We start from the raw sequence: 21,699 nt of genomic DNA, 5'->3' as shown, positions 1-21,699 counted from the left end.
CTACAAGCCCCTTTTTCCTAACTGACAAGCTCGTATCTACTAGTCACTTAAGTTCTGGAAATACGAGAACATTTCACATTTACAGCTATTAAATGCAGCACCCGCAAACAGAACGCCACCAGGCCACTCTGAACACGATAGATATGAAATTCGCTTTTTTTCCACTTCAAACTGATTATTTGTGATCAATTGTACCCTCAACATGAGTTTTCAATATTATCAATGGGTAACCACAGAATCGGTTGCACTTTTTCCTGAACTAGCTCCAAGTTTCAAGTTAGATCTTGTAAGGACTCTTTTAAGTAAACAAGAAAGAAGAAAAAAAGGCTAGATGAGGATGGACACATCACTACCTACGAGACATGAAGAAATTGAAGTCATGATGCTGGAATTTGCAATGTTTCAGCCAGGAATTTGCAGCATTCAGATAAGAGGCAATATTTTCCTTGTCTGAAGTCTCAGGATTTGTCCAGAGTTCCCCATACATCTTATAAGTAGCCACTGCAAAAGGAGGAAGAGCAATTTCACCTCTTCTGCTATCTCTTTCTAGCATCCTGCCTCGCCATTCCTTTCCTAGAGCATTAATGCTTTGAAACTTCTCATCTTCCTCCAATATGGTACACGGGAGTCCTAAGAACCAACAACCGAAAAAAGGAAAGTTTGGTTACAATGGTTACAAAACTTCTGACAGTTTGATCTTATCAGAAAACTCACAGATAATGGATCATTCAAGTATATGGTTTATGAGCTTCTACCTATGATAGCATATAACATGTAAGATCAAACTTTCTCCCAAAGTAAGAGTAACAGGCAACTACCATTAACAGAATAGACAGAGTAGTAAGCCACTAGGCCTTTGTATACTTTGCATAAGAGGCATGGTATTTTTTAAAATTTTCAAGAAAACTGTTCCAACCTATTGCCACTGTGGACTTATATAAATAAAGACCATGCTTTGTTAAAAGCTGTTATATATGCTTAATATGTAAAACTAGATTAATTGGGGCATGGTAAAAGAAATAAAGTACATGCACATTACTTCAAATAAAAAAGGAATGCCCTTTTTACACACAGAGATATCACACAAACAAGTGCAAACTTAGATCTAATTGGTAAGGACTAACACGGCCATGGAAAGAATGCAGAAATAATGACAGATTTCACAACAGTTAAAGGAGGGAGGGCCTTTTAGTTCATCAAGCATGGAATTGGCATGAAGAAAGAGGTTTCACGTATATAACGTTCCTACAACAAATTTTCACTAAATCCTGATAATCATTTAATCAATGATTTCATCATCTCATTTCAATCACTTTATACTCCAACACTCTCCCTTATGCTGGTAAAATGTAAATTGATTTTGGAGCACCCAACTTGCTGCCTACAAGAACACGTTTAACTTCGTAAGGCTCCCATGTTATGAGAATCTGCAAGCTAGCTCCCAGCAAATTTTCATCTTATACTATTAAAAAAATTACATACATCCAACCACTGATGAATCACAGGTGGATTTATTACCAAGATAAGCAAACACGTAGCAACATATACCACAAAAATAAAATAAAAACCTGTACTGTTAACTGAGTAAAATTCCCCATATGCCCTTAAAATTAGAAAAGACAATTCCCTTCTCATAGAATACATTAATGTAAAGGATAAGTGTTGTGGTCCTAAACATTTAAAAGCTACACATAATGTGAGAACAGTTTTCTCAAATGCCCAAAGAAAAGGAAAACTCCCTATGGAAACATAGTCGATTTGCCACACACACACACAAAACTACAAAAGAAATTGCCTATTGTTGTATCAATTGTATTTATTACTAGATTATTTGACGCAGGAGCATCTATAGGGCTCTACAAGAGTACTTGGGCTGTTAGTCAATTGGGCTAGGGTATTTATTTACTTTAAGTCGCCTCTTTATGGTCTCGACACTATCGCCCCCTATCACCTAATCTGGTTGATACGGATAGGGAGCGGGGCCTTGGTTAAAATGGACGTCACCTTGGCACACATGTGGATAGCCGCCCTGCGTGGCTAAAAGTAAGCCAAAAGAGCTCAAACTCTATCATTAGTTACTCCTTTTGTTTTCCTATTCTTATTAGGATTTCATTTCATTTCCTGTTTTGTTCTTCAATTTCCTTTGTCAATTAGGTTTTCTATATTCTAGTATAAATAGGCTATTAAGAACTCTTGCATGGAGTTTTTTAATGAATATAATTCTAGACTTTTAGTCTATAGAGTTTCTTTTGGGATTTTTGCCCTAGAACTCAATTATCTTTGTTCCAAATTCTATCCTATAGCTTTATCCTTCTATTGTATGTTTGGATAACTGGACAACATCTTATAGCAGCTACCTTGCATCAAATTGGTATCAGAGCCAGGTTAAATCTTTGCTCCACACCATGGTTAGACGTGATAGAGGTTGTGGACGAAGGAACCAAGCCCAACAAACAGAGATGGTTGAGATGTGGAGTATGATCGAAGATTTGTTGAGAGCGGTGGAAGCCCTCCAATGACAAGAATGCACGGATGCCGATATGGAGATTCCGAAACACAACCGCGAACACTTAGACATACTGGAAGGTGGTCCTAAGGATGACCTGAAGAAGATGTAAACCCCTTTCATGAAGCTGGAAACTATGGTGATGGTGATCGAGGTGGATTGGAAGGAGTGGTTCGCTCTAATTCTTCAGTTAGTTTCCTAAATTTGGATATCCCTCCCATATTTGATCATTGTTTTGAAGACGATTGTGAAGTTTGTTTTAGGGTTGAGCAATCTTTTGACAAGGTATTTGGTGAGGGTAAAAAAGCTGAATCTAATGTAATCTTGAAGGCAATGGATCAAGAGAAGGTTGGGTCTAAACGTTTGGAGGAACACAATCCATACAAGTTTGAAGGAAAGGTGATACAATAAAGTACAGAAGGAATCTTTGAAGATGAGCAAATAACCCTAAATTTTCGAGACCATGTGCATGCTTTAGAAACTAATTCTGAGTATGTTGATTTTCTTGGTGTTGATGCTTTCAGTTTGAACATTGCCAAGACCTTTGTTGATTGTGTCAATCTAATGGTTTTTGGATTGCAGAATTTTTTGGCTGAGAGATTGGTTGCATAAGATAATTGGAACTGTTCCAAAAGGATCAAATATTCTAAATATCTATTTCTTTGGAGTGGGAAGATTAAGGTCAAAGTTCTATGGCCAGTTTATGTAAGCAGAGGTTCTGTTTAGATAGTTTTCATCAAAACATTGGAATTCGAAGACGAATTCTTCTCAACGCAGTGGAATTGATGCAAGAAAATAAACACAAGTGTTCAAGAATGGTCCTAATGTTCAAAATACCTCTTTGTCTGGAAAGGAAGAATTCAGTTTCAAACTTCTCAGGGAGTCTTTGATGACGATAACGATTTAGACTCGAGGACGAGTCTTTTCCAAGAGCACTTGGGCCGTTAGTCAATTGGGCTAGGATTCTTTTTACTTTAAATTATTAGTTACTTTTTTGTTTTCCTATTCTTACTAGGATTTGATTTAATTTCCTGTTTTGGTTTTTAATATCCTTTGTCAATTAGGTTTTTTGAATTCTAGTATAAATAGGCTATTAAGAGACTCTTGTATGGAGTTTTTTGATGAATATAATTCCAGACCTTTTGTCTAATAGAGTTTCTTTTGGGATTTTGCCCTAAACTTAATTATCTTCGTTCCAACTTCTATTCTATAGCTTTATCCTTCTATTCTCTATATTTTGGGTATGTTTGGATCCTTGGACAGCGGCTATAAGCCGCTGCCCTGCATCACTATTTTAGATCAACTAAGTACTCATGATCAATCTTCTGCAAGACTTCAAACAACATCCTAGGTAGCTCCAATCTATGTAGCTTCTCTGGCGAAAAGTATCCTTTTCGCCACGCCACAGCGACTCTCGCTCTACTCCAGGAACAGTTTCAGTCTAGATGGCTTTCACTTTGGTGGCAGGTAGTCTTTAACGGAGTACTCTCTACAGTCCTCTCCAGTTCTTCAAGGTAGACCTTTTCATCATTTAAACCATGTACTCTGACAGTAGGTAGCCCTTTCCAATATTTGTGATCACTACACTGCACCAGTTCTAGTTAATAAGTTTAGGGGCCCTGTCTTGGCGTCAGTTTCGCCATGCAAGCTGCTTTGATACCAAATGTAGCAAAAGATTGAACAAAAAAATTAATTCAATGCTTTGAATTATTTGGGATCATGACAATATCTTTATTTGATTGTGTTCTTATACAATTGGGTAATGCTAGAGTAGTCATAATTGTCGTGAACAAAATTGGAATATTTCCTTCATATTCAGTCAGTTGGCGTTTTTAAATTTTTTTTTCTTTCTTTCTTTGGTACCCAGAAATCCACCAACCTGCTTTGCGGACACAGCTTTGAAACTGTGGCCCCGGTCGAACCCTACAATCTTTGGGAGGCAGGAAACACTACTCAGACCACATGGGAGCAAACCATGGACCTGACCATCCAACTAACCCCATGATGGTAATTGGAGTGTGTGATATAATCCTCCATCTTTTAGTATGCTCAACAATCATTTTATCAAAGCACATAAACCATAGTCTCACCTAACCATAATTACCTACATAAACTTCTTTGTAGTAACTGCATTAGTAGTGAAATTATTTCAGTTCGATTTTCTTTTCGATGTAATTCTTAAACCTCAATAGTGGGTGAGTAATAAATTCTTTTAAACACTCTGATGCACTCCAATTAATTCCTCTTTCTGATACTTTGTTCCGATTCTTCTGAAGCTTATATGAGTCATTAATTTGTTACCTAACTCCACCTAGCTCCTTGGAATACTTCTCAAATGTTGCAATGACTTTTTTGGTTTCAAGCTTTATTTTATTCTTCAATATCATCGACATGTTTCAGGAGTAGTTTGGAGCTGTCTAACTTTAGACCAAACCACCTATTCCTATATTCACTTAATATTATCTTGTGAAATTCTTAAATCTATTTCTTATCCATGTATATATACACAAAATGATCATAGAAGGAATCGGGAATTTAATGATTATAAAGCATGCATACATACATTAAGGAATTCACGTCCAAAGAGTTTATTAAAAACTCTGTACAACTGTTTCATCAAAGAAAAAGGCAACCAACAATTCTGATATATTCAACATGTATAAAAATTCTAAACAGACTGTCAAACAAAACCAAAACATCTTCATTCTAGCAACAGTTGAAGATAACAAATAGGAAAATAAGAAAAACAAAAGAGCACCAGCAAATAAATTTTATTTGCAACCCTAAGTTTACAAAAACCACTGCCGCATCTAATTTTGCAATCATATCAGTCCAATCACGCTCTACAGTCCATACTATCATACTGTTAGCATTTCTATGGACCCATTTCCTCTACCAACTACACACTCTTCATTAAAATAAATATGAAAATGATACTTACACAACTTGTGGTGTATATCTGGTAACATTGATTTTCAAACGCTTCAATGACTTCTGTCAGTTATAGAAAACCTACTGTCATTAGTAATATTCTGAACATTCAGTAATACCAAGTGTAAATGCACCAAGAGTTGTGTGTAATTAATGTTACCTCGTACGGGGAACGATACAGTACGTGGAACGGGTACAGGTTCGGTAATTTCTATTGTACAGATTCGTTGGGTGTAAGCATAGTCAGTCAGGAATTTTGGGTCCCAATTTGTTCGAGACCCCATTACTGCATAATGGAGACTTCTCCATACATGCACCTTCCCCTTGGAACTGGAAGCCGAAACATCTCCTCCAGCACCTCCCTCTTTCACATTCTCTATTGTCGCAGACTCATATTCTTCTCGTCTCTCAAGTCAGACAGTTTAACTGACTTACCCATCTTCATCTTCTTCCTATTCCTCAACCGTCAAGAGTCTCTAAAAGCTTATCTTCTTCCCGCTTTCTGAAGAATCACCAGACATTGAATTTTGGAACTTTGGATGAAGATGGAACAGTGATTTCCCTAAGTCGCCCAACGCCCCAGAATCACAAGCATCAACCATTGATGCCTTCAACAGAGATGGGCTATTTTTCCTTTTTTTCTTTTCACGATTTGAGTTTGCAAATCTATTAAACCTTACAATCATCTAGGATGCTAGTTCCTACGATTTGGGACGATCGAACCAGTTCGTAGTTCACCGGGGGGAAGGGGGGTGAACGAAAGCACATGACAGAAAAACCATGGAAACAACTCAGTTAGACCAACTTTTCATATGCTTGCGTCTTTGTTGATGGGCTAACATTGCCACTTTTCTAGAACAGCATTCTTCTACTTCTTTAGTTCTTTTTATTTTTCTATTGAGGGGGGGGGGGGGGGAGAGAGCTCCTAGCTTTCTCTTGTTAATTAAATGACATTTCCACCCAACACTTTGGGAAAGAGAGTGCATTTGTTTCTATAAATGCACATCATTTATTCTAAATACGCCCCTAAATAGGTTCACTCAAAATCAAGCTATTCATCATCATCGTACAAATTTGGTAGCCTAGCACATTTATCTTTCTACATGATATGTGCATTGATAGACAGTTTAAAAACCATCTTAAGTTTCCATAAATAAAAAAACCATTTCAATTTGTTCTATTATAGTACAACTTTTTGTTGGTCAACATTTGTAATAAATAAGGTTTTCTTTTGATGTAACTTCCGTTTGACATCTTTCTTAGTACATGGTCTGGGAAGGTTTTCACACTAAGAATCTTTTCTTTGGACCTCTAAAAATTATGTAAATTTTAGTCTACATTTACTGTTATATGATATGAGTTTGTAGGGATTTCAGACATTTTGGTAGATATGTAAGAAAGGAGACAACACCAAAAAGAGAGGGGCGTGTTTCTATTAATCCATTTTAAATTTGTATTCTCTTGTGTGTATAATCATCATGGGTATCTATATATGCATATACACGTACATTTATAAGGAAAACGTTCTCTTCCAAAAATGTCTGAGCATATTATGTTACCAGTCTGTGAATCCAGAACTATTTATCAAGTGGATTCTTATTTTGTTGTGTGGATTCAGACAACATAAGTATCTAGCAAGAGATGAATTCCCTATACATATATATATATATATATATTATTTATATACATATACTATAATAAGTATATGTATATAATATATATATATATACACACACATTCATTACGGAAAGTTCTCCCAGTACAAACACATTAAAGATAGGTTCTGTTATAAGCATACATATATACCAAAGGATTAAGAAATGTATACTTTGGACTAGATTTATGATCCAAAGGAAAAGGCACTGATTGGATTGCTAATACATATGAGTGTTTGATTGAAGAGCTTGGTTCCTAGGACTAAACGCCGGTTACATTATGCAAGAGTCACTTTACGGGGATATTTCATTTTAACTACCACCTTTGATCAGTTCTTAATTGCATATTCATAAAACCATAATTGATTATTCATAATTGATTAAAATCATAGGAAAACCATTCTGTCTCATACAACTTACAGGAATCAAACATAATAGATTTTGAAGATTGTGAGACAAGCTACCAGATCAATTAAATGTATAAAACAACAAAAGGTATAATATAAATGTAATTATACTTAGAAAACTAAACAAAAAATGCATAGAAATAAACAACAGAGATTAAATTCTCACCCAACAATGGAGAGAGAGAGGAATACGTTTTTACCTTGAAAAGATGATAATGTGTTATAAGTGATGAAACATGCAGACAAATCCTTCGCATTCCTTGTGAATGGAATTTGGTAGATAGGATACCTAATAAACAACGAAGAATCATTTGTAAAATTCTTATATTTGTATCTCTTAAGACAAGATATGAAACGAAAGTAAACAATGGTGAAAAGTACGTCAGGTTCAGAGTAAGACATTGTTCTAATATTTTTCTCATTGCACACGAAAGATGTTTCCTATGAGAGTTGAAGTTGCAATGTTCTACCTAGTGCCACTAAAAATGAATTACTTTTTTTGTAACGACTGTACTGTTGACAAATAATAACTAGAGTTAACTCCAGTTGTTTGTAGTTTTTCTTGCAGAGGCAACTACATTCATCTTAACATGGATTATAGTTTATGAAACAGCTTCCTGGGGTTTTCTTTCTATTGATCAAGGAAACATAAGAAGACAAAGATGCTAGTAAAAGGCCAAAGTGGAAAAACATTGAAGGGATCCGCAAATGGAAACACAATATACTCTATACTGATAAGTAGAAAGATTAGTATCGCAATCTTCAATCGAAAATTACTAGCAACAAGAGCAAAAATCGTGCGTACCAAGCAACGGCCATCCAGCTATAGGGAGAAAGCTGCACGCTTTGAAACTTCAGCAGAGCAGGATAATTCTGAGCTAGCTCATTGATCTGATCAAACATCCCATTGCATATATGATCAATAAGAGTTATCAAAGTTGACTTTTTCTCAAGGGAAAAAATAAAAATAAAAAGATGATAGAATTCCAAAACTTGTATTGAAGAAATGGAGGGTTATTGGGATATTTGCCTTGTCGGTGAGCGGAACTCTATCGCAAGGACTGGCTGTTTCATTGTACTGGCAATACAGGTGGCCAAAGCGCTCAGTTGTTTGGCAAGAGACCTCATGGTCACTGGTAGAATCATCTGAGGAGTCACTCTCGAGTTTCGGTGTGCAGCTTATCCCTAACCTTGTTACCAGAAGAATAGCAAGCGAATCAGAAATTAATCGGAGATTTTTGAGCTCGAGAAACAAAGGAAAATAATACTTTTCAAATACCTGGAATAATAATCAACGGGTTTCCGAGTATATATTTGGAGAGCAGATAAGGATGGAGAATAGAATTGTAAGACGCTATCGCCGCTGTTGAGGAGAATCGGGACACCGGCACCAAAGCAACTCCAATCCTTGCAAAACTTCCAAAGGTCACTCAAGGAGAAACACGCGATACCGCTATTGCCAAGGGATTGCGAAAGGCACCCATTTAGCATTTGCATAGGAACCTGTATGTTGTAATATATTTATAAATATTCACAACAAGAAAATAAAAAAAAAAAAAAGTTTATTAAAATAACCAACAACAAAAAATATTATATGAAAAGTTTTTTTTCCTTTATATTTTTCTTTTTATACAAGTGGAGATTTGGGAAAGTGATTCTTAGCTACTTGTAAAATTTAGGGTCCGTTTGGGAATGCTTTTTCACACGAGTGAGATAGAAATGAGAAATAATGAAACAAAAGATGAATTCATTTTAATGAATAATTAATTTTTTGATAACACACAGTCCATCTATGAAAAGGCTTTTTATGGTTAAAATTTTAAATAATCCAAAATTATTCTAATTTAAGGAAAAAAAAAAAAGGATTAAAGCACAAGTACTTGATTTTAAATTTAGAATACAAAAACTTCATTTGAAATAGAACCAAGACGTAAAACAAGAAAGAAAATGTAAAAACAAAATTGAAAACAAGAGAATGGTTACCTTGGGAGGCTGTTGTTGAGTAGGGACTGAGGGCGTTATAGATTGAAGAAAACATTGGAAGTTGGAATACTCATTGGGATTAGAGAGCATAGGTATGTCCCAGGGAGAGTAGGGCATGATTTTGATCGGATGTCTTCCGGTCCGGTGCTGCTGCTGCTGCTCTCTCTCTCTCTCAAGAGATGATTGATTGAAATTTAAGTTGGCAAGATTCTTCTATCTGCACTTCGAACTGCTCAGCAGGTATAAAAGCAAGGAAAGGAAAAGCAGCATATATACACATTGTCAGACTAGGAAAGAAAAAAAAAATTTTAAATTTCATATAAAAGCAAGCATAATAATTCATTTGCATTAAAAAAAAAAGAAAAAAAAAGGGCTGAGACAATCCCATCCCCTGGTAATTAATTGCGGTGTATTTTTGCATTCATATGCAGCATTGGCAACCCTTCCCAGTCTTTCCTACTCTCTCTCTCTCTCTCTCTCTCTCTCTCTCTCTCTCCCCCCCTGTAATGTCTGTCGTCTTGCTCACAGTCACAATTACCTTAGCACAGTAATTTAATCTCAATCACTTCTTTTACTTTTATGCACAAAGCCAGATATTAAAACATCTGTCTTTTTCCTTTTCATTCAATTTTCAATCAAAATATATGGAAAGTATATGTGTGATAATCCAAAATTAATTTATGGAGGGAAGAAAGTAACAAGATTTAATTTGAGGAGACTCGAAATTAAATGGTGATGAATTTCGAAGTACTGAACGAGGGAGTGACCACTCACTGAGGCAACAAACAGATTGCACACGCTTTAAGTCGCTTTCAAGCAGTGAAAAAGAAAAACCTACAACCAAATGAAGATGGCAGAATGAAAATGGCAGCTTTAGATGTTGAATAGAAACAATGACAGCAACCTGATTTCACATTTGGAATTTTGGAGAGGAGGTCAGATTCGCCCACCAAACGAAAAAGTTTCGGAAATTTGCAACCCCTTGCTTTAAAATTTTGCTCCCCCGAAAAATTTCATAAGGTTTTTATGCCAAAGTTAGGAAAGGGGAGTCGGAAAGAACTCACACACACGAATACTATAGGAGCTTGAATTCAGATCACTTAAGAGCACACCAAGGTTTGAGAGCCAATCCAATTAAAACCTCATTGGTGACCAATATTTGTGTTTGGAGGAAGTATTTTGAAGTGCCCAAAAAACCCTGTTTTTTAAAACATGAGATATTGGAAAAATCTCATCTCTGTTATAGAACTAAAATACTCAGAGAGTATGAGAAGTACCACTAAATATTGGGAGTATATTGAGAGTGGAATTATATTTGCTCTTTGTGGTGTTTACACTAACAGAATTTCTTCTTAGATAGAACTCAATCTCTCTTTTAGTCTCTGACTCTCACTTGCTTCTCTTCTAATTAGTTGTGTACTTTACAACTCAAGAGGAAGCCTATTTATAGGCAATTAGAATGGCTACCCATGGATGCATCTTCAACATTTTCTCCCAACATCATAATTTCATCTTTTGACTAATACCCTCTTATTTTATTCATGTGGACTTCACTTCTTATTTTATAACAATCTCTTGAGTATTATAGCTTCTCGACCAATTTTAAAAATCTTTTATTGTATCTTTATATATGGATAATTTTTGTTGGATCTGAACTTTTATTTCGTTTTTTAGTAATTACTTGTTTTGTAACAGATCTTCTTTTTATACGTATTTGTTCTTTTAAAATAAAGCAGTTGTGTTTTCAAATTATTTATTAAATAATGGTAATTTTGAGTTATCTAAATAAGGCCAGTGGGTATAGCTTTTTAATACCCTAAACCCTATAGCTCAATTAATTAAGTTATTCCACCTCCGCTTATGTGAGCAAAGGTTCAAAACTCCGAGGCACCCAATGAATTTGTGTAAATCTCCCTCTCCCAATCGATTTATACTCAAAAATTTTACCATAAGAATATTTTACTTTATATAGATATTCTATTCACACATAGTAACCCAACAATTATATTTTGGCATGTGAATTCCAATTAGAACCCTTTAAAACCAATTAGAAAATGAAAGAGAAATCTGAAAAAAGAAAGACGCAGCACGCAAGCTACCCATCTCTCTCTCTCTCTCTCTCTCTCTCTGCATAAAGTTGGACTGCCCGAAAAATAGAAGGAATGAGTATGGGCAATTTAGAAACTATCGGAGGTGAGATGAGTAGAATTTGTTGGCGGTGATGTAATGACAGGAGAAGATAGAAACTGGGTGACAATAGCACCACTCATTACATAATTTGTATTTATAATTTAAACACAGTTTCTCTTATCATTCAAGTACTAAAGAATTAAAAAATGGTGGATAAACATGTTTTGGGAATTTTTTCATTTTCATGTTTGGTTAAAATATAATGAGATTTAAACACGGAATTCTTTTAAGAGGGCATCAATCTATAAATGAGAGGTGGTGCTTTGTAGATTTAAATGTTGTGGTGGTGGCAGGGAGGTGATGGTGAGGGAGGTGGTGGGCTGTTTGTGGCTCAAAGTTTTTTTTTTCCCCACATGAAATTTCTAATTTTTGTTGTTTTTATTTTATGAATCCAAACGAGGGAAGAAAAAGTAAATATAACAAAACGAAAAAGATGTAATTCACAATTGACAATAAGGTGAAAGAGGACTTGAAAGAATCTAATATTAAAGCCATTACTCACATTTGCAGTTTTTTTCAGGATACCTGTTACAGTAGCACCAATCTTTTACATTAGGAACGTATCTATTTAAAAAAATAATAATTAAATCATCACTAATGCAACCAAAGGAAACAATTTGATGCTACATATTCGGTTAAGTGTGAAACGGAGCGGTATCTCTTCTCCGCTGAGCAGAAATGGATTGATAGTTCCCAAAACCGTGCAGACAGGATGTATACTGACATGTCAATTAGCCTCTTGTTTTAGTGAATAGTTTAGAATAAGCTTGTAGTTAATAACTCCACTTAGCATTAATGTACAACCAGGGAATGCCCGAGCCAGGCCACACGAGACACAGAGCGTTGCGTCAATAGCCAGCCATCAGGTGTTGCAAGAAGAGGGGTCCATAACTCCAAAATGCACAAACTCCCTCCAGACTGCACTTTCACTTTCAGTCATGAAACTTCCTGAAGAGCTAGATTCAACTCTTGTGCAGACTTCGCAATTGATCCTCCTCTTCTATGGGCAAAAGAGTGAACAAAAGGATATTGGCATCTCTGGCATAATGAGTTAAAATGCAAAACAAAGTGTGGTCAAGCCAACTTTAAAAATCTAAATTTTTTGAAAACAGGCACCTGGTAAGAGCAGACAAACAGGTTTTGACTTTTTCAAGCTCCATAAAACAGTTGTTGCAACGCTCCAGCCTATGATAACCAATTCAAAATAGAAAGCCATCTCAAATGCAATCAATGTTTAAAATCTATATGTAAGGTAAAGAAAAATGTATATCACAACAAACAAAGCATACCTTTGCTCGGCTTCAATATCAACACCAACAGATGATGATGCGGATAATGTTGAATAGATCACAGAACCAAATACTCTAACCAGCTTGAGCAGCATTTCCAAAGAAATGCCTAAATGCCTGAATACGGTCAGGCCATCAAATAATGAGCAGCAAATTTGCAGATGAAAGATTCCAAGCACAAAATCCAATAAGTACTGGTTGAGATTTTGTTTCACAATTAGCCTTAGGAATGTTATAATTGCCTGTCAAATATAGAAAATTTGCAGATGAAAGATTCCAGGATCACAAAATACATCACCCAGGTACATCCATCCCTGGAGAGAATTGTGATTAGAGTCCCCTCTTCCACCGCCACCAACAACCCACCCTCCCGCCTTTTTCTTTCTTGATTCCACACTTCTTTAAACAATTGTTCCCATTAGGTGAAATTACGTGCAACAATACAGCACTGCTTCTACTTCTTACAAAACATCTACCTAGTAACACGATTGCTCACATGGCATGTCACAAGTTTCATTCAACCTCCACAGTACACCAGAAAACCACATAGCATTCCATATTATGAGAGAAAATAAAGTTAAAAGAAAAGGACAAAAAAGGATAATCTCTGCAGGCAACATTACTCCTAAAAGAAGAGACAAAAAAATAAAATAATATCAAAGGCTCAAAGCATATAAAGTTAAAGGAAATAACACATTAGAATGATTTCCCATAGACAAAGCGTGCACCAGCTTTTCCAATTGCAAACTCAAATAGCCACAGCAAGTCATATTTTATGAGAACATGCCACAACAAATGAGATGATACTTCTATGTGTACACATTGGGGTTGGGAAAACTTTTTTTTGGGGGGGGGGGGGGGGGGGGGGTTGTGGGTTGGGGGGCGCGAGGCAAGAAGCACCTACAATATAGGGAACCCCCTTATGTGATAGAACAATAGGAAAAAGACAACAAAGCAAACTTTTTTAATAGATGGCTCAGACGATTGTAGTACTGCAGTGCAGTTGACTAAAACTAAAACTCACAAAGAAAAAACAATAAAAAAAGGAAAGTTTCTAAAAGGTAGCAAAGCTCTCCACATGAAACAATTTGATGTCATTAAGTTTCTAGAAGGCCGCTACCTAACAAAGACCCCAAATAATAAAAATAAATAAAGAAAAAAGGAAGAGGTTGCTTAAAATTCTTACCTATCCATGTTACTTTCTAGAAGGCCATTGAGGAGTGGCAGAAGACACGTGCATATATCCAGTGTGACAATGTCAATTTTTTCTGTCATAATGCTAACTACATCCGCAATGACCTGGATTAAAAGCCCAAAGCCCAAAAAATTAAACAGATATTTAAGTTCTCACAATAACTGAAATGGATATTTGTTCCACATTCAGTAGTATCTAGAAACTGAGGGCTAAGAAAAACAATTAAGACAATCCACAGAATATTCTTACAGCATGATCAGCCATCTTCTCCATTGCACCAATGACCCCCTTAACATCATTCCTTTCCCAATATCTATAGACTACCTGCAAACAGTTACCCGCAAGATTCGTCAGTAAAATATATACTGTCTGCAAATCGTCACTATTATTATTGTGGCTAAGCAACACTTCAACAATTGGTAATTCCTCATTGCAGCTCAGCTGTTCTTAAAGCTTGCTAAACTCCATTTGCAACCGCTAGGTGGTACCATTATTTTTAAAATCCATCATAAACCCTAGCCCCCTTTCTATTCGCTAGTTTTTCTCCCATTCCTAAAGCTAGTATCACAAAACACTGATATAACTGCTACTAAGAAGCATTCAAAAGGTTTTGCATCTCCGTAGCCACAATGTTGCAAACAGGAAAAAAATAACCAAAAAAAAAGCTCAAGCAAAACCTACAATTAAATAAAGAAGTATTGCATGCAATTTAATTTCAAAAGGAGGACCAACTGGACTCTTCTTGGACAGAAAAAAGAAAGAAAAGAAATTATGTAAAAGAAAGAAAGATGGGATACAATAAATAATGGTCAAGAGAGCTAAGCATAATTGACTACCCCAACTAACAAGCATTGAGCTCCCACCATCAACTCAAAAATACCCAAAGGTCATGTAAAGAAATAATAGATACATAGAGAAGATAACAGCACCACATAAACACTTAAGCAAAGTCTCAAAATCAATAAAGATAACCTGTAATTTGGTTGAACGAGATTGCATGGAGCCAACAAATTGGTCATGTTTTTCCATGAGATCTGCAATAGCATCCTCATCACTAGCAGACACCAATTCTTTTTCAGTAGATGTAGGATAACCTCGCTGCTTAAACTTCAAACAACCATCCAGAAGTTATCATGAGAAAATGATAGATCTTATACAAGTTCATGGTTTCCACTATGGTTTTCAATTCATGGTTTCTAGCAGTTCTCATAAATGATGAAATCACGAGGAAAGAAAAATATTTTGAGAATTAGCAATTAAGTTTAACTTATGGTTAAATGTCATTCTTTAAATTGAAATGCTATTTGTCTGCCATCTTCATAAATGCAATTTATGATGCGTGTTTAGAAAGAAAGATGTCACAAAAAGGCAGAACAAAAATGTGGCAATACCGCATTCGAAGGGGGCATGTTCACCGCGGATGCTGTTCCCAGGGTACTATTGGGCGTAGGTCCCTCGTAGTTAGAATATCTATCTCTTTTCTCCCAATTCACAGCAAGTGAGCGCATTCTTCCTAGATATACCATATAGAGCTTCGGTCATACTTCACGAGACTAGTTATAGAAATGAAGCAGAAGTAAAAAGCTATACCTCCTCTTTGACCTTCAGCAGAGTATGCATCTCTACTCACCTTGTGCCCTCGAGTTTCATCTAGATAAGAAAGAAAAAATAAAGGTCAAAGGTGAAAAAAACTGGAGCTTTAGCATTGGCAGTATGACACTCCATCTCAAGAGGACATATGTACATGACTAAGATAGACAAAACCACATGCACAGTACAAGGCCATCAATCATTAGAGAGAACATTACACAAAATATAGAATTAAGCATTACGCAACAGAGAAACCAAGCTAAAGCACATGGGATATGACAGCATTTAACATGAAAAACATACACATGTTCCTTTTAACTGCCATTTGTGAATCCAAATATGGAGAATCCATCCTCAGATTAAGTGGCCCATCCCCTTTGCTGGCAATACCATCATCAAAGGGGTAGTTGTTATTATGGTTTTCATGCTCAGAGGCCCATCTGCCTTGCTTTCACACTAGTCTGAGAAGGCCCTTTCTTCGAGTGACTATTTGATAAAAACCTATGTGGAATAATGATTACCAATCATTTAATGAAATGAGATGGCTTGTGGTTTGACTGTATGCTGGGTTCATTCAACCAGCCTTGTACAACCTTTGCAACTGATTGTGAAAATTAACCGTTTGATTCCCAAGCTAGTGTAAGAACACCTATAACATTATTGTGGTACCAAAAAGCGATTATTTAAGTAGGGGGTGGGGCAAAGGGGAGGGAGATCTCCACCACTCACACACCACAAACACACAGAATGGCTTGAGAAGCTGAGATCAGAAATCTAATAGTTACAACATCCTGCCCGAAATAAAGAATTTAAAGTCTAAATATAATTTTCACATATTGAAAGCTTGGACTGCTGAAACTAGAAAATCCATCAAACTTACAATATTATGGCTCATATATAGATATGTCATTGATGTGTGAACATCTTCAAATCCATAAGTAAAACTGAGATAAGATATATAACAAAGTTGACAAGAACCTCCAAAATCCAGATCCATATTTACACTAAATTGGAAATATACTAAATATGCCGAACTTCCATTAATATCCTACACCCTGGTGAAAACCATGACATGGAACCAAATGAATTGCATTACTCCAGTCTACCACCATTACTGTTAACACTAATTACTCATAATGACCAGAACAATAAACAACATTCTCATATCCACCAGATTTGTCATCATTCAGGTTAATGATTTATATTTGCTTTGGTAGGTCTAGGCCTCCTGCCTGTGGTGGATGTACATCTGATCCATGTGACATATTCTCAGACAGTTAACAAAAGAAATGATGTTTCAATTGAGACTCAAAACACCTCTGGTGTGAGGCTGAGTCACAAACTTAAACTGTTTTAAGAACACTAAGTATGGTACAAGTTTCTTTTTCTACTTTAAATTTAGTTCAAGTTACAGTTAAAGAAAAAACTATTAAGAGTGGACTCCCGCACCCCCTTTTTTTAATTTTATGTTCTGTGATGGAAAAGCTATGAGTGGAAAGAGTGCTACTAAAGATCAGATACATACAACTTTCATGCTGGTAGCTCGCAGTTGCCTCCAGCATTGAACTTGTCTCATGCTTCCCAGGTCCAAAATATCTGTCATCCTTTGTGTTCCTTTCAGCAGTATGTATTCCCTGGGTTGAACTTATAACTGTTGAGAAACCATTCTTATCTGCAGCACTGCTTAATTCAGTAGCCTTAGAAGCAGCGGAATCAGACACTGAAGAGACAGTTGGCTTATCCACTTCTTCTCTGCTATTGGACAACTTCCGGAAATCAGTTGCCTTTGACTGCAAAGAAAATGCCAGTGTTCTCCCAGAACCACCGGCCTCTTTTCTGGACTCAGCTGGCAACTCTGGTCTTATACTAGTTCTCGGTACAATTACAGGTATGACATCAGACTTGTTAAAAGTTGGAAGATTGGCTGTTGAATTGATCTTAGTAGAACTCCTCTTCAGGGTTGTTGCACTAGGAACTGCTGCTGAACTAGCCGCAATAGTTTTTGGACTGGAGTTCAAATTGATCCTTTGAGGAGTACCAGGAACATTTCCTGTGGCTTCATTCAGGATGGATAGCCAGACATAAAAAGTCTAAACATCAGAGAAGTAATAACAAAAGGACATGTAAAGAGGCCAAGATAAGATCCATGATAAAACAAATCTGAGAATCCCAAAAACAATAGATACACACAAAAATACTCCATGAAGAAATTAAAAACAGTAAAGGTTAAAAAGTAGCCTACATGCAATAACTTTTGGCTCCTTAGTGGGATCTGAATTTTGAGAAACTGATAACCTTCCAAGAGATTTTGTTTCCTTCACTAAAGAATCTGAACATTGGGAAACAGATAGCCGACCCAAACTTTTAGCAGCATTCTCATTGAGTAATGACAGATTCCCACCAGATAATGGTTTAGATTCTGTGTGCCCATTCAATCTGCTAGCATTACCAATTGCATACGGTTCTATGCGCTGTGCCAAGCAACAGATCAGTTTGATATCAATAGATAATACCACCAGAGCTAGAAAACAAGAAAACATCTCAATGTAAGAACAAAGATAAACTGAGTAATACCGAGATGTCTACAACCCACACTCCAACACAACTCTGATTGTATGAGCATCCAAGCAGCTTTCCCTCATGAACATTAAGATCTGACAATCGAGACCATCCAACATCCACGGCATCATGGCATCTTATTGGCTCCCACGAGAAAACCTACAAACTAAGAGTTTAAGCATGCATATTTCACAACCCTGATTCGTATGAAGGATTACATGAGCTTACCTTCAAACTTTCATGCAATCCACAGAGTAGGGCTCTCCCATCAGGACTAAAAGTCAAAGAACGCACTCCAGTTGTCTGTTAGAAACTAGAAATTAGACAAATAATCTCCTTATAGAAAGAAAATCCTGAAAACCTTAGCTTCTTGGCAATTTGGACCATTAGCAGTATTCATGGGGTATACCTCAGGTCCAGATGAGCCAATTAACTCAAAGGTTTCGAGGTCCCAAAATTTGACTGTCCTATCAGCTGAACCTGAAAGGAAATGAGAAATAATACATAAGGAACAGATGTGGAGTCTAACAGATGAAAGTATTTCCACCCCTTAACAGAAAGGAGAAATGTCTCACAAATTAATAAAAGCTGAACCATGCATATTTTTAACCATAACAGTTGCAAACTAGCTGAAAACTAAGATAAGATTTAGAACCTAGATGTATGATGTATCTACAAATTCCATCTTATGTCACAGAACGAAGTCGCAATTATTAAACCCAAGGGAGTGAGGGAGTCCTTCTTTGTAGTTGGTCCTGCCCATTGTACAGAAAACCTACTCTAAACAACACAAAGCACCAGAGAGCAGGGTATTCAATGATCCAAATGATGCAGTTAAGAACCAATGGCTATACAAAACCTAGAAATGAAAATAATGGGTTAAACTACTATCTATAGCAAGGGAGAAGTGGCCTACAATGAGGCAATGATCTATGTTCAGCAGCAGGAGGACAAAACGGCACTAAAACATAAAAATCCAATATCTCGAGGGACTATCGTGACACACCAAGGATATTGACACCTATTTTCAATTTCCAGGAAACAATGCATTCTAATATACAGCTAATAACGCAAGAAAAATGCATAACTGATGATTAAAAAACAGAAGTATCAATAACCTGTAGCTAGCAGAAACTCGTGGGGATGAAAATCTATGCACTGAATCTGGCCCTCATGACACTTGAAATCATGCAGCAGCTTACCAGCAGTCAGATCCCACAACTGGTAAAATATTAGATATTGGTTTATAATTTGTCAGAATCAAATGGCAAATTTTGGTTTACTATCTACAAGCTACATGTATCAACATCCATAATTGCCCAAGAAGATAGAACCAAATATTTTTCAAGACAAAAGCAATTCAAACCTTCACAGTGTTGTCCTCTCCACCAGAAACAACCCAACGGCCATCCGGTGTAAATCTGATAGCGTTGACTCCTCGAGTATGGCCTTTGTATGTGTGAATACACCCCTTCTTCCTGATATCCCATATTTTGAGATTTGTGTCCAGCGAGCCAGATGCAAAGAACTCCCCAAAAGGATGGAAGTCCACAGATATACAATTGGATCTGTGACCAGTAAGTGTGCGAACAACTACACACAAAATCACATTGCAAAAACAAAAAAGATATATGAAAGACAATTTGACAGCATACAGTAGATATCTAGAAAAACAGCTAGTACAGTTTCGATAGGGGCAGTCTCTTGTTCTGATGATTTAAAGAAATATATTGCAGAGTAAAAAATAAACAGCATACTCTTTGCCTCCTCTAGATCCCAAAGCTTAATTGTGCCACTTGCAGCTCCTGCAGCTACTAAGACCTCTGAAGAATCAAAGCTTACCGAATCAATTCCACTGGTGTGTCCAGACAAACTCTGGGTATGAAGGCACATTGAGTAGATTAGAATCGACAAAATAACAGAATTCGGTCCAAGTTGATAATTATACAATTTTAGTGCAAAATTTGCATCTGTGTCAGTTAACCTCACAAGAATATGATGAGGGCCGAAACCTTTAAATTAAGGGGAGGGGAGAAAAAGACGTGCCTAAAGCGAGCGAGAGAGGGAGAGAAGGTTACCAGTATGGCATTGGGTTTCCCAATGGCCCAGAGATTGACCTTGTGATCTTCTCCGCCAGTGACAAGAACTCTGGAAGATTTTCTGCCTATCTTAAGGCAATTCACAGTTGAAGAATGTGCTACGAATTCCTCTGAGCCACAACACAGGTTAAGGCTAAAACTTTTTCGGATACATATTCTTCTCAGTCTGATACTTACACATGCATACATACATACATACATACATACATGTGTTTAAAGATTAATATATATATATATAGACTGTGCAATCAGCAGGTGTGGGAGGGAGATTGTATGGTAATTTCATGAACATAATTAAATCGAGAGGAGGATACGTAGCTTGTAAGCGCGTTTAGTAGTCATGGGCAAAGAAAGAAAAGAGAAACCCTAGCAATTCTTTTAAGGTTTATCTTTTTTGTAAATAAATATAGCAGTACCAACTCTCCACTCCACACATTCAACTCAAATCTTGCGCCCTTGGAAAAAAAATCAAATCTTGCGCTGATTAAGAGGATGCTGATGCTGATGGGCGTTTCATCTTGTTCAGGCCGGATCTCAAAGAATTCAATCCGTACCTTCAAATTTCAAAATTCAAAATTCTAATACAGACAGACTTTAGGGATAGAATAAATTAGATCTTCAGGCTTGAGACTAGGAAGAGAGAAAAATAATAATAATAATAATAATAATAGGCTCAAAAGGAACAGTTGAAGCTCACAGAATGAGGTACATTGCGGAAGGAAATGAACAACGTTGCTTGGTCCTTGGCTTGGAGGCTCCTTTTTTCCGCTCAAGTTGAGGCCGTCTCGACTCTCTGCCTTGTTCCTTCACACTCTACATTACATGGTTTAGTCTCTTCTCTTTCTTGTCAAAATTGAAAATATACGCAACACGGAGACGAAACAGTAGCGTAATAGAGTATTCTTACAAGATAATTAAACTAGGAGGAAGTTACTGTCGCAGCCAGGCAGAGACTGAGTATTATAAGCAAAGGCAAAGGCAAAGGCAAAGGCATGGATTTCTCGTCGTCTTCTATTTCTCTGCTTCCAACTCCACATCATTTCCCAGCCTCCTCCTCCTCAGTCCATTTCTATTCTATTTCTCTTTTCTTTTTTTTTTTTCTTTTTTTTTTTTTTTTTTTTTTTTGGTTGCTCAAATACAAAGGCAGCGGCGGGCCAGTGCCAATATATGAGTAAATACGCATAAGCAGAGTAAAGACGCTGTCACGAATTGAGTCACCCTCCGCCCTCCTTAAATGTATAATAACATTTTATTTTTGGCTTTTGTTTGATTTTTTGTTTTATTGGAATTGTACT

The 21,699-nt window shown here is 36.6% G+C and overlaps 2 protein-coding genes across 6 annotated transcripts; both read right to left on the bottom strand.

Annotated features, from left to right (window-relative positions):
• Positions 1-140: 140 nt before the first annotated feature.
• Positions 141-9,949, bottom strand: LOC117628249. The gene is made up of 6 exons (XM_034360662.1): positions 9,483-9,949; positions 8,779-9,002; positions 8,530-8,689; positions 8,305-8,390; positions 7,700-7,788; positions 141-630 (listed from the first exon to the last, which is right to left on the bottom strand). The coding sequence occupies exons 1-6, from the start codon at positions 9,597-9,599 to the stop codon at positions 350-352; spliced, it is 957 nt and encodes a 318-aa protein (XP_034216553.1). The 5' UTR covers positions 9,600-9,949; the 3' UTR covers positions 141-349.
• Positions 9,950-12,130: 2,181 nt separating this feature from the next.
• On the bottom strand, positions 12,131-21,644 carry LOC117631655 (katanin p80 WD40 repeat-containing subunit B1 homolog). Of its 5 annotated transcripts, none has more exons than XM_034364928.1 (20): positions 21,312-21,644; positions 21,102-21,217; positions 20,719-20,958; positions 20,384-20,514; positions 20,063-20,180; positions 19,672-19,898; positions 19,424-19,526; positions 18,715-18,785; positions 18,534-18,608; positions 18,321-18,464; positions 17,989-18,217; positions 17,272-17,802; positions 15,747-15,806; positions 15,548-15,669; positions 15,129-15,263; positions 14,406-14,480; positions 14,148-14,260; positions 12,962-13,078; positions 12,789-12,857; positions 12,131-12,672 (listed from the first exon to the last, which is right to left on the bottom strand). In XM_034364928.1, exons 3-20 carry the CDS (start codon positions 20,744-20,746, stop codon positions 12,609-12,611), a joined length of 2,412 nt encoding a protein of 803 aa, XP_034220819.1. In that variant the 5' UTR covers positions 20,747-20,958; positions 21,102-21,217; positions 21,312-21,644; the 3' UTR covers positions 12,131-12,608. The 5 variants fall into 5 exon arrangements, with proteins under 5 accessions (XP_034220819.1, XP_034220836.1, XP_034220827.1 ...); XM_034364945.1 differs by having other exon boundaries at positions 12,131-12,669; positions 21,312-21,540; XM_034364936.1 differs by having other exon boundaries at positions 21,114-21,217; positions 21,312-21,540.
• Positions 21,645-21,699: the final 55 nt, after the last annotated feature.

The sequence above is a fragment of the Prunus dulcis genome, chromosome 1, assembly GCF_902201215.1.
Source record: "Prunus dulcis chromosome 1, ALMONDv2, whole genome shotgun sequence".
In the NCBI taxonomy this organism is placed as follows: Eukaryota; Viridiplantae; Streptophyta; class Magnoliopsida; order Rosales; family Rosaceae; genus Prunus; species Prunus dulcis.
Note: the sequence above shows the minus strand (reverse complement) of the source record. Positions and strands in the feature narration are given on the sequence as shown.

Excerpts from the sequence above, each read along its gene's own strand:
- LOC117628249 (XM_034360662.1), bottom strand. The coding sequence starts at position 9,599 with ATGCCCTACTCTCCCTGGGACATACCTATGCTCTCTAATCCCAATGAG. Across the intron at positions 9,003-9,482 it reads CTCAACAACAGCCTCCCAAG|GTTCCTATGCAAATGCTAAA; the intron begins GTAACCATTCTC and ends TACAACATACAG. Across the intron at positions 631-7,699 it reads CACATTATCATCTTTTCAAG|GACTCCCGTGTACCATATTG; the intron begins GTAAAAACGTAT and ends GTTGGTTCTTAG.
- LOC117631655 (XM_034364928.1), bottom strand. The coding sequence starts at position 20,746 with ATGACTACTAAACGCGCTTACAAGCTAC. Across the intron at positions 14,261-14,405 it reads AGAAGATGGCTGATCATGCT|GTCATTGCGGATGTAGTTAG; the intron begins GTAAGAATATTC and ends CTTTTAATCCAG. Across the intron at positions 13,079-14,147 it reads CTAGAAAGTAACATGGATAG|GCATTTAGGCATTTCTTTGG; the intron begins GTAAGAATTTTA and ends GACCGTATTCAG.